Source organism: Macrobrachium nipponense, chromosome 41, assembly GCF_015104395.2.
Source record: "Macrobrachium nipponense isolate FS-2020 chromosome 41, ASM1510439v2, whole genome shotgun sequence".
In the NCBI taxonomy this organism is placed as follows: domain Eukaryota; kingdom Metazoa; phylum Arthropoda; class Malacostraca; order Decapoda; family Palaemonidae; genus Macrobrachium; species Macrobrachium nipponense.
In genome coordinates, this window is record NC_061102.1 from 641,046 (window position 1) to 653,545 (window position 12,500).

General features: G+C 33.3%; 2 protein-coding genes and 1 long non-coding RNA gene across 3 annotated transcripts in view; 2 read left to right on the forward strand and 1 right to left on the reverse strand.

Moving 5' to 3' along the window:
• Positions 1-9,293, forward strand: part of LOC135212428 (uncharacterized) — a 52,949-nt gene extending 43,656 nt beyond the window's left edge. The window contains exons 3-6 of the mRNA XM_064245794.1: positions 6,097-6,223; positions 7,044-7,243; positions 8,145-8,258; positions 9,156-9,293. Of these exons, the coding sequence (XP_064101864.1) occupies positions 6,097-6,223; positions 7,044-7,243; positions 8,145-8,258; positions 9,156-9,175 (461 nt within the window). The 3' untranslated portion in view covers positions 9,176-9,293. The remainder of the gene's footprint in view (positions 1-6,096; positions 6,224-7,043; positions 7,244-8,144; positions 8,259-9,155) is intronic.
• Positions 1-12,500, reverse strand: part of LOC135212429 (uncharacterized) — a 282,113-nt gene that overhangs the window by 262,704 nt on the left and 6,909 nt on the right. The window lies entirely within an intron of this gene.
• Positions 9,231-12,500, forward strand: part of LOC135212427 (nephrin-like) — a 24,756-nt gene continuing 21,486 nt past the window's right edge. Inside the window, 2 exon segments of the mRNA XM_064245793.1 lie at positions 9,231-9,358; positions 11,352-11,503. Of these exon segments, the coding sequence (XP_064101863.1) occupies positions 9,316-9,358; positions 11,352-11,503 (195 nt within the window). The 5' untranslated portion in view covers positions 9,231-9,315.

The following is a 12,500-nucleotide window of genomic DNA, read 5'->3' on the forward strand; positions in this document are numbered from 1 at the left end:
TAAACCGAACTCAAAGCAGGTAAATAGCAGATACTAAGCGAAATCGAAGCGTCACTTATACTTCACGCTACCTTCTTTTCCATGACAAAACGAGAAAAAGTTACTATATTTCTAGCACTCGGATAATAAAGAATTCTCACTGGAATAAGCATGTCCCTTTTCGCTCTGTACTTCTTGCTTAAGATTGGCCGAACAACTCCCCTTTAGGAAACTTACAGCCTCAGGTAAGGTAAAGGCTCTCATCTCAGGTCGCGGATATTATGCAAAAAGCAAAGGGCAATTTACGCACTACATGAAATAGCCTAGTTCAGTACACCTTTCCGTCTGAATGGCTGCAATAGAAGGAAACTACTCTTAGTGCTTCCATTACAGAGTAAAACCTAACTAAGGCTCGGTCGGTTTTGTTTTCGTTGTTATGGGATTCTCTGAGATACGAGGTAGCTTTTTGTCAAATCAGGAAATGACTGAACCTTATTTCACACATAATAAACAAAAAACAGGATAACTAAGCAATTCCTAAGGTTTAATTTCACATCATTCTCGTAAGGTTTATAAACTGGTACTATGCATAACAACTTTACGAAATAATATTTAAAAAAAGTAACTGCAAAAGCAAGCCTCCCCCTCTCCCTCTCGCCCCAAAAGGCTGACAAATGGATGGGTTTAGTTTGAAATGGATATATTGATTTTGTGTAGTAGATGATAATGCCTTTAAATATTCTCTATAATTCCCATCATGAACATCCACGGCATAGAGGTATGAGACACGTGTGTGTGTGTGTGTGTGTGTATGTATATATATATATATATATATATATATATATATATATATATATATATATATATATATATATATATATATATATATATATGTGTGTGTGTGTGTGTGTGTGTGTGTGTGTGTGTGTGTAATATATACATATATCTATATATATATTAGTTATATATATATATAAAATATATATATATATATTAAATTAATAATATATTATAATATATAATTTAAAATTTATGGTATATGGTATATAGTGTAATATATATATTTAAATATATATATTATTTTTATATAATTATTTATATAATAATATATACAACTATTTACACAGATATACTGAGGAAACGAAAATCATTTTCTTTAGATAAATAAGAAAGACGAAATTCAGTAGGGCGAATATAATACAATTTCGCCGGATTAAGAAAAATGACCCAAGAATAACTTAGCCCTCTCTCTCAGTGAAATATTAATACAAGCATCATCAATCTCCGGTTGATAAAGACGAGTAAAAATAGAGAGAAAAAAAAATTACGAAAAGGAAGCTATTGGATTTCACTTACATAAATATAAACAGCAAGAGCAACCACACTCGGAGGTAATGCGTGAAAGCCATCGCGAAATGAGGGCGTCGTGTTCCTCAGGAGCGAGCCATTTGCATGATGAAGACTTAATCCTTTTAACCATTACCGCTTTCGTCGTCATTTGGCTTAAAGATGCCACCTACTGATACTACTACTATTCGCTTTAAAGCTTTCATTCCGGCTACGCCCCCTTGACTGGAAAATGCCCTGGAACTGAATTTTTCATTATTAGTAATTGGATAAATGTTATTCTTCAAAAGAGAGTTTCCGCACAAGAGATATCATCGTCATATAGTTGAGAAGACGAACCTCTGCCGTCATCGACGAGATGGGAAGAATGTGGGTCTCTGTTTCCTAAAGTAATTAATTAAAGGGCATCGTTTCTTAATCCACTGGAATCGGGTAGAAACATCACATTGACGCGGAATGTCCTGAGTTCGAACGAAACTTGAGAAAAAAAAAAAAAACACACACACACACGTATACATACATACACTTATTTCCTTTAAATCTGGAGAAATTGATATTTGATCTTTCCCAATAAATAGTATCATTTGACTTTTATTTCGAAGAGTAGACAACCTTCCAACAGGTCATATATATATATATATATATATATATATATATATATATATATATATATATATATATATATATATACATATACTATACATATACATATATATATTATATATATATATATATATCTATATATTATATATATATATATATATATATATATATATAAAGGTTTTTTGCCACGAAGGAAGTAAATGAAAAAGCGAGATAGCCAAGTACTTTCGGTCCTGTTCGGACTCTTTACTGAGGCAAACTGATTTTACAAAGAACAACATAGTCAAAAGAAGGCTTAATATACAAACTGACACTACCAGATTAGCCATAAGGGCGATTTTCACTCTACAGAAAGGAGGAGCCGCCAGAGGCTAGCCACACCTTGAAGGATACCAGCATCAAACAAGTGATTCTTCCAAAAAACAGTACATTTTGAAAAAAACACGGGAACATATACAATTTAATATCATGAATTTTTACACAAATTTTTCCCAACAACATTATTATTAATGAAAAAACGAAAGAAAATATAAATATAAATTGTATATGTTCCCGTGTGTTTTTTTTCAAAATGTACTGTTTTTTGGAAGAATCACTTGTTTACTGCGGGTATCCTTCAAGGTGTGGCTAGCCAATGGTGGCTCCTCCTTTCTGTAGAGTGAAAATCGCCCTTATGGCTAATCTGGTAGTGTCAGTTTGTATATCAAGCCTTCTTTTGACTATGTTGTTCTTTGTAAAATCAGTTTGCCTCTGTAAAGGGTCAGAACAGGACCGAAAGTACTTGGCTATCTCGCTTTTTCATTTTTTTCCTTCGTGGCAAAAACCTTTATTTATACATAGCATCACGTTTTATATACTTCGTGATCAAGTTATTCATATATATATATATATATATATATATATATATATATATATATATATATATATTATATATATATATATATATATTTATTTTTATTCATATATATATATATATATCTATATATATTATATATTAGAAAATATAGTATAGAAATGTATATATATATATATACATATATATATATATATATCTATATATATATATATATATATATATATATATATATATATATATATAAAATGCTAGCGGCTTTCAAGAATCACCTTTCAAAAAGGAGAAATCCGTTCGACGAACAATCATATACATGCATTTATGTCTATATCACAAGCGCAATACTGCTGCAAACGAGCAAAGCCAATGAAATGACTGAATCATAAACGAAGACGAGAACTTCCTACATAAAGCACCTTATCGCTTCAAAGGCAGGTTTTGCGTCATGAAATACACGACCTCTTCATGAAAGGGCTGTATTAAATCTACTACTGGAGTTACTGTCACACTGAAACGTTATTATACCTTCCTTTGAATCAGAATATAAAGGTAGAAGCTCCGTTGAGGAGGCACTGAACATAAAGTGATTTAATTCGCATTTAGATATGACACCGGTATCAAAGTTGAATAGACGCGATACTAATGATGCGAGAGAGACGACAGTGAATGAAGACGAATATACGTGAATAGATGAATAATCATGAATTCATGAACGGGAGAACAGAATGAAATGATGCGAGCTTTAAAGAATATAGGATGAACTGCAACAGCGAGAAATAATAGTATTAATGGACCCCTCTTCTGTTATTACCTGTGTGATAGAATGGATATAATGCTCGACTAGCAAGTTATAATTATTATTATTAATCATTATCATTATTATTATCATTCAGAATAAAAATCCTATCAAACAAATTAACTGATTATTAAATATCTAGGTAAGTACTTAAAGAAATCTCACTTATTAAAAATGACAAAAAGAAATTAATAAATCAATAAATAAACAAAAATGTAATTAATTATTGAAACGTAAGAATATTATTGTGGCAATGAATTGCATCTTTGCCTGATCTTTGGAAGTTTTTGGTAATAATGAATAATACGAAGAAGGAAAAGGAGAATTAGAAAGAAAAGTTATACCTGGTTAGAGAATAAAATTTACGAAAACGCTTAAAATCGACTTCTCTCTACTCACTCGTAAACAAATTGAGGAAATTCGAGAGAGTTAGTCAGAGGGGGGAAGGAATTCAAGAGCTCTTGGACTAAATGAGAATAACGAAGAAGTGAAAACAAGGAATGAAGTGAGTTCTCGTCCTCTCTTGTTTCTTCGCCTTCCGTTTACTACAAGCCCTCTGAAGTAAGATGTTACAGATGCTAATGAGGGTTCTTTGTATACGCAGCCCAGGCTTATTTACATATTCTAGTATAAGGGGAAAAAATATAAAGAAGCAAAAAGTGGGAGAGGTGGCTGATAATGGTACGTAGCTTAGCATTTTAATAGTTCTCGCGCATGGAGGCACTGGTTTGCACTGCAGTGATTTGTAAGGCACCGTCGCTGGGGCTTCGACTATTCCTTTTGATAATTTTCGTTGTCGCCTTTTTTTCCTACAATGATGAGTATTAAAATAGTTTTATTTATCACGTTTAATTTAATTTGGAGCTTCAGATTTTCCTTCTGCTAATTTTTTTTATCTTCATTGTCGAGTAATTATCACTAGCTATAGTTCTCTCGTGTTTGATTTTGATTTCCACTATACAGATAATATGAAGAGCAGAAAGGTAATATTTATCATTACAGACCCCGTTTGCTAAATTAGATTAACGAATTTCCTTTTTTTAATGCAGCCTAACGATACTTGACATTTAGCATATCATATTCAAATTCAATGATGTAACAAGTAATACTGTCAAGGGTCAAATACTTCATCTTGTAAGTATTACTTTGTTGTTTCTAAGAAAAATGAAATACGCCGTCATGACTGATGCTTCTAGTATAGATTTCAACCTGTAACTGTTGATAATCTTATATATATTTTTTTTTATGAAATCCTAAAATTGTTTATATGTGTTATGTATGTGGATATATATATATCATTTATATATATAATATATATATATATATAATATACTATATATATATATATATAGATAATATATATATATATAATCGACCTTAAGCGGAAAAGATATTGTATACGAATTTGATTGTAAATAACTTCTTGCGAAACCGCGTAAGATATTCCTTTACCAAAACATATATATATATATATATATATATATATATATATATATATTATATATAGATATATATATATATATATATATATATATATATATATATGGATGTATATATATATATATATATATATACTATATATAATATTTATTAGTATGTATGTATGTATATAAGATATTTTATCTATATATATATATATATATATATATATATATATATATATATAATATTATTGTATATATATATATAATCGACCTTAAAGGCGGGGAAAGATATTGTATACGAATTTGATTGTAAATAACTTCTTGCGAAACCGCGTGACATATTCCTTTACCAAAACAGCCTCTTGAAAGAGAGTCACACGCCCTTCGTTTCCATCATATTTTTGTGTAAGACCAAATCCCCACGGGACATCTATTGAGGATAAAGCATGAATTTAAATGGAAATTTTTGGACTCGGCTCCGCGGCTGATATGAGACACAAATTTCCATATCAAAGGACATCTTTGAAAGCCTTGCAACATCACCTGTGCATGAGTCGTTTAATATCACCTGGAAATTTGAGAAAATTGCGGTGAGCAATTTCTTTAAAGTATTCTTTTATTTTAGTTTTTTTTTTATTTTAAGTATCATTCCATCCGATTTTATAGATGTCTTTTAATCACAATTATAATACGTTTCCAAATATGATTTCTTGACCTCACAATTATGCAGAGGTCAGTTTTGAAACTTTATAATTGCGCTCGTTATAAGGGTTCATTTGTGTTGAAAATTCGTATGGAAAAACAATAAGAAGTAATAATTAGGTACATAATGAAATATCAGATAAATAAGAGCATATATACGTACACTTTAACGCGCTTAATTAAGTTTTTTTTTGGAGATGAGAGAGAGCGAGAGAGAGAGAAGAGAGAGATGAGGAGGAGGAGAGAGAGAGAGAGGACAATTCATCTTCAGATCAGATAAGTTTTTATTTAAACGATTCTTCTTTACATTATTTTTACCGCACCGTCCCATAATTTAATTATTTTCTTTTTCATAATCATGTTTTTAACGTTCCGATTATCACCATTCACAGGACCTGCGGAGGAGGTCATCGCTGTCACTGGAGGCTTGGCCGAGCTGCCTTGTGACCTGACCCAACCTGGGGACACGCCCATCTTGGTACTTTTTTCTAATGGTCTTACGGGAAAACCCGTTTACAGGTAAGAGAGACCTAGATGCTGCACCTTGAATGTTGGTTAATTGCTCCAGGTAGAAGTAGTACTTCGTAAACATGAATAACAATTTATTTATCGCATGATCTAGTCTTTATTCTGTCATTTGTATTTCTTTGGACGTGAAGCAGGTATTGGTAATTAATCGACCTTATGCAATTTGAAAAAAAAATTAAAATGTCATTGCTAGAAGCTATTATATTTTGTGATAGGTACAAATCTATTATAGCGTAGGGAATCGACAGTAATTATTTCTTAGGGATGTTAGTGACTTGGGGTAAAAATACAAATTTTCCCAATTCAGAGGAGGGCGTAGCAAATGGTTGTGGACCCTTTGGGAAAGGAAATTCCCTCTATAAATTTCTAAAGAGCGTTTTATCCTAAGGCAAACGTCAACAAATTTCCTCAGCCCTTTGAACGTAACATCTTTCTATTATATGAAGTTACTGAGATTTATGTTTTTTTTTAATTATTCTTAACAACCATTTATCTGGTAAAGATAATTTGGTACACTAGAAAAGAATACTTCTTGGAACTTTCATCTGAAATATCAGGAGTTGAATCCACCTCGCTAAAGTTAAGAAGACTAATTCTTCTCAAAAACTATGAGATATGTATCTCTTTCTATGTTCCTCTTTCCTTCTCCCACTTTCTCTCTATCACTCTTTTTTTTCTCTCTCTCCGTGTGAAAAGGGCGTGAACCATGTGGCTCCATTAAATAAACTCTGATATCTCCTGGTCTCAATTCTCTCTCTCTCTCTCTCACTCACTCACTCACAAACTCTCTCTCTCTCTTCCTACTTCACAGTATTGACGCAAGAGAGGTGTCCCTGCAGTCGGCCCCCCATTGGTCGAGCCTGCAAGATCGAGCACACTTCGACCTATCGACCCAACCCCACGTCCTAACCATAAAAAACGTCGAGGCTGATGACCAGGCCGAGTATAGGTGTAGGGTCGATTTCAGAGCCTCGCCTACCAGGAACCTACGAATAAGACTCACGGTCATGGGTAAGGAGTTCTTTTCGTTTGGTTGGTTCGTTCTTTCGTATGTATTTTTGTGTCTGTGTGTGTTTTACTCTCTCTCTCTCTCTCTCTCTCTCTCTCTCTCTCTCTCTATTGTATGTATGTATATATAGTTATATTTATATATATATTATATATATATATATATATATATATATATATATATATATTATATATATGTATATATATATATATTATAATATATATATATTTATATATATATATATATATATCATACATATATATATATATATATATATATTAATATAGTTATATATATATGAATGCACATATATTTATATATAAACAAATATATACTATATATATACTATTATATATAAATATAGTATGTAATATTATATATACTATATATATATTATATATATATAGAGAGAGAGAGAGAGCGACGAGAGAGAGAGAGAGAGAGAGAAGAGAGAGAGAGAGAGAGAGAGAGAGAGAGATCCGTGGATGGAAACCGAGAGTGTATCATACGCTTGAACCAGCTCTTTGTACCGAGGGGGCAAGATGAATAAATCACCTTGTTTCATACAGTTTTTTCTCTCTTTTTTTTTAAAGTAAACTTGTGAGACTCCCTTGCAAAATTCTCGACTCCTCTTTTTTTAAATTCTCTTTCCTGTCTACGTGGTTATATATATATATATATATATATATATATATATATATATATATATATATATATATATGTATACATATATGTATAATTTACACACACTAAACTTACGATCAAATAGACAAACGCCTAAAAAATATTCAACAACCGCAGTCATTTAATTCACCCCCACACCCGCTACCCCACATCCCCTCCCACCCCACCCACACCAAAAAAAGTAAATAAATAAATAAAAATAAATTTTTTCTTTTCCAGTTCCTCCTCAGAAAATCGAGATAAGTTCGACTGAGAACCGGAAGCAACTGACAGGTGTCATCGGGCCTTTCCCACTCGGAACTGATCTGTCCCTCACCTGCACCGTTACCGGAGGTGAGTTCTCAGGTGTAAAAGTCACGTCAGGATAGCTCCCAATCAGACCTTTTTGGAAAATTGAATTGGCTAATGCTCGTGTTTTGGGTGAGGCGGTTGAACTTCTCTCTCGCTTGGGGCCTGGGGAAATATCTCTCTCTGGATGTTTGTAAAATGGGAATGTCTTCAGCAAAACAGCGGAGGATTATTATTGTTACTCGTATTATTATTACCGTTATTATTGCAGTTGCTGTGTTAACCCCATTGTGAAAGAGAATGTTAAAGATGTTATGTAATTCATGTATTTTCAGGTAATACATTTACTCTGGTAAAAATCTAAACACTGCATCTCATGGTAATCACAGATAACAATATAGAGACACCTGATCGCTGCAATAATTATTCCTGTTCCCAACTATGCGATTATGAAATTAATTCTTGCGATGTCATTCTTAGATTAAAGCGAACATTATAGCGTTCTTTTTTAGATTTAAAGTGTACCATTGCATTATCAAATGGTCTGCCTCTTAAAATTCATGTCAAAGGTCAAGCTATGGGACTTGTGACGTCATTCAGGGCGGAAAGGGAAATTGAAATTATACAAGTTCATAAAGGTATAACAAGAGGAAAACCTCAAAGCAGTTGCACTATGAAACAATTGTTAGAAGAGGATTGAAAGTAAGATGGAAGAAAAATAATGAAACGAGGCACAATAAAAGGAACGAAGGGGTTGCCGCTAGGGGCCAATAGGACTCTGCAAAGAACCCCAAGCAGTGCCTACAGTGCACCGCATAAGGTGCACTAATGGCCCTACCCCCTCACACAAAATCAACGTAGTATACAAATTCAGGAAATAACTTATAACAGATTCCTTGTCAGCATGACATCATAACCACCGTGTTTAATTGTTTTCCTAAGGACGACCTCCCCCAGAGTGACCTGGTGGCACGAAGATGCCCTTCTGGACGAGGTCAGCGAGCATGTGACTGAGGAGGTCACCAAGAATACCCTGACCTTACCCAACCTCAGCCGACAACATCTCCATCGAGTTATCACCTGCAGAGCATCGAACTCCAACATGACTCGCTCAATCAACGCCTCCGTTAAACTGGATATGACGTGTAGGTGACAGAAGTCTTTGTATTTATCTAAACATAAGAATTACTTGGTTGCAGAGACAAGGCGATCATACGTTTATGTTGCAGTGAAGCAAGTGTAGAATGAAACACAGAATATATATTTCAGTACGCGTAGGTATTAATTATGAAGTGTCAAGCACATACACACACACAAGATCATGAATGACACACTTTTTTTCAATTCTCATGCTTTTCAGTTAAGGATATAATTAGTTTCATTAATCTTCTTATACATGTATTTCAGTTGTCTGGTCTTAAAATAAGAAAAAACAATACCCTGTATCTTTTGAGGCATGTATACTAGTATTCCTATTTCTCTACTTATCCTCCTAATTGTCTGTGTCTAACGCATCTTATACAAAGAAGCAATAATCCAACCTTTAAGCCATACAGAACCTATCACGCATCTATGCATAACCGTGACACCTCGGCTATGTATTCAATTACACTATTACTGTAACAATGAAGCAAGTCACTGATCTATTTTCTACATTCTGATGCTTCTTTTTTTAGCCTCTTCTATTTCTATTTACACGTATCCTCAAACTGACACTGACCTAACTCCGCAATACAAAACTCAATTACATTTAACAACTAATGAAAATTTTCTTCCGTTTGGCATAGTTAAGAATTTTTTTCCCAACAAAGTTTCTCCATTTACATTTTTTGTTCTAAACTTCAGTACCTCATTAGACTCTTTATTTATCCGCAGTGCAACCATGGTGCTCTCTACTGTGCAGTGTATAATCTCATTACTTACTTTTTTTCTCTCATTCTCATTAGAAGCTTACTCTACTTCTGGCCTCTTTATCACTGTTTTACGTCTCACACGTAAAACTCAATAAACAGGTAATTATATCTACTCAGCGCTTCTGCACAGCTTGATATTCTATGCTAATTGTTTATTTCATTAATTAATGCGTCATTCTTTCCTATTTTTTCTTCTTAAAATTGCGTTTATCAATTAATATTTTCATCAAGTTTCTATATCCTACATGCTACATAATATATATATATATATATATATATATATATATATATATATATATATATATATATATATATGTGTGTGTGTGTGTGTGTGTGTGTGTGTGTGTGTGTTTGTGTGTGTGTGTGTGTGTATGCATATATATATATGTGTATGTGTGTGATATATATATATATATATATATAGATATATATATATATATATATATATATATATATATTTGTATAAATACTCACACAATTATGTATATGTTTGTGTGTATGTACGTTCGAGCAAGACGAACCTTTACAACTGGAAAGCACAATAAATTTCCATAACAAAGGAATGACTTGAAAAGGACGACCCTGCGGACGTTGAGACCATAATCCTTATAATTATCGCGGCTTACGAATCACGCAAAATGGCTGAAAATAATCTGTGATATATATATAGATTAATAAGTTAATCATATCATACATTTTACCCCAACCTTTATAGCAAAACGTGATGGGTGGCGAATGTATAGCAATGTCGTCACAATTTGAGTAACTGAATACATCTTTTAAAACAGGTAATTATGTATTTTTCTTTTAGTTTTCTGAAAAGAATACTGATGTGCCGGCTTTGACTGTCCGTCCACACTTAGATCTTAAAAACTATTGAGGCTAGAAGGCTGCAAATTGGCATGTCGATCATCCACCCTCCAATCATCAAACATAACAAATTGCAGTCATCTTGCCACCGTAGTTTTTATTTTATTCAAGGTTAAAGGTAGCCATAATCATGCGCCTGACAACGATATAAGCCAGGCCACCACCGGGCCGTGGTTACACAGTTATATGGGCCGCTGCTCACACAGCATTATACCGAGACCACCGAAAGGTAGATCTATTTTCGATGGCCTTGATTATACGATGTACAGAAAACTCGATTGCGCTGAAGAAACTTCGACGCATTTTTTTTACTCGATAGGTGTTAACGCATGCGCACTCCTCTCTCTCCCCGCAGTCCCCCCGGTGGAAGTGAGGATCATCAACACGGACAAGGTCATGAAAGAGGGCACTCGATACTCCCTGGTTTGCGAGGCATCGGGCTCCAGACCTCCCGTGACTCTGTCTTGGTGGGTGGACGGGGTGCTTCAGACTGACGCCAAGCAACAGGTTGGTTAATATGAAATTTGCATGTTCGAGGTTTTTCCGTCCCTTTCCTCGGCACGGATCTTTTCAATTGAACATTTTTTTTAGGGAAGTAACGCATTATTAGTTATACTTTTTTAGGGAGGTAACGCATTTTTAAAGTTATACTTTTTTAGGGAAGTAACGCATTATCAAAGTTTTACTTTTTTATAGAAGTAACGTATTATTAAAGTTATACTTTTTTAGGGAAATAACGCATTATCAAAGTTATACTTTTTAAGGAAGTAACGCATTCTCAAAGTTATACTTTTTTAGGGAGGTAACGCATTATCAAAGTTATACTTTTTTAGGGAAGTAACGCATTATTAAAGTTATACTTTTTTAGCGAAGTAACGCATTATTAAAGTTATACTTTTTTAGGGAAGTAACAAGTTCTACGTTGGCCTAGTGCATTTAGCGCTCGGCTACCATTCGGTGGGCCGGAGTTCGATTCTCGGCTCGGCCAACGCAGAACCAGAGGAATTTATTTCTGGTGATAGAAATTCATTTCTCGATACAATGTGGTTCGGATCCCACAATAAGCTGTAGGTCCCGTTGCTAGGTAACCAATTGGTTCCTAATCACGTAAAAGTATCTAATCCTTCGGGCCAGCCCTAGGAGGGCCGTTAATCAGCTCAGTGGTCTGGTAAAACTAAGATATACTTAACTTATTTAGGGAAGTAACGCAATATTAAAGTTATACTTTTTTAATTAAGTAACGCATTATTAAAGTACTTTTTTTAGAAGAACCATTATTAACTATACTTTTTTAGGGAAGTAACCATTTAAAGTTATACTTTTTAGGGAAGTAACTTGCAATCTATTTTAAAGGTTATACTTAGTTAAGTAACGCATTATTAAAGTTAATACTAAAGTAATTGTTTAGAATTTCAAAGAGTCTTTCTTTTTTATTCAATTTTGAATATATCTCACTTAAAAAGGCAAAAGTAAACTTTTACCAAGAACAATTTACAATTAAAAT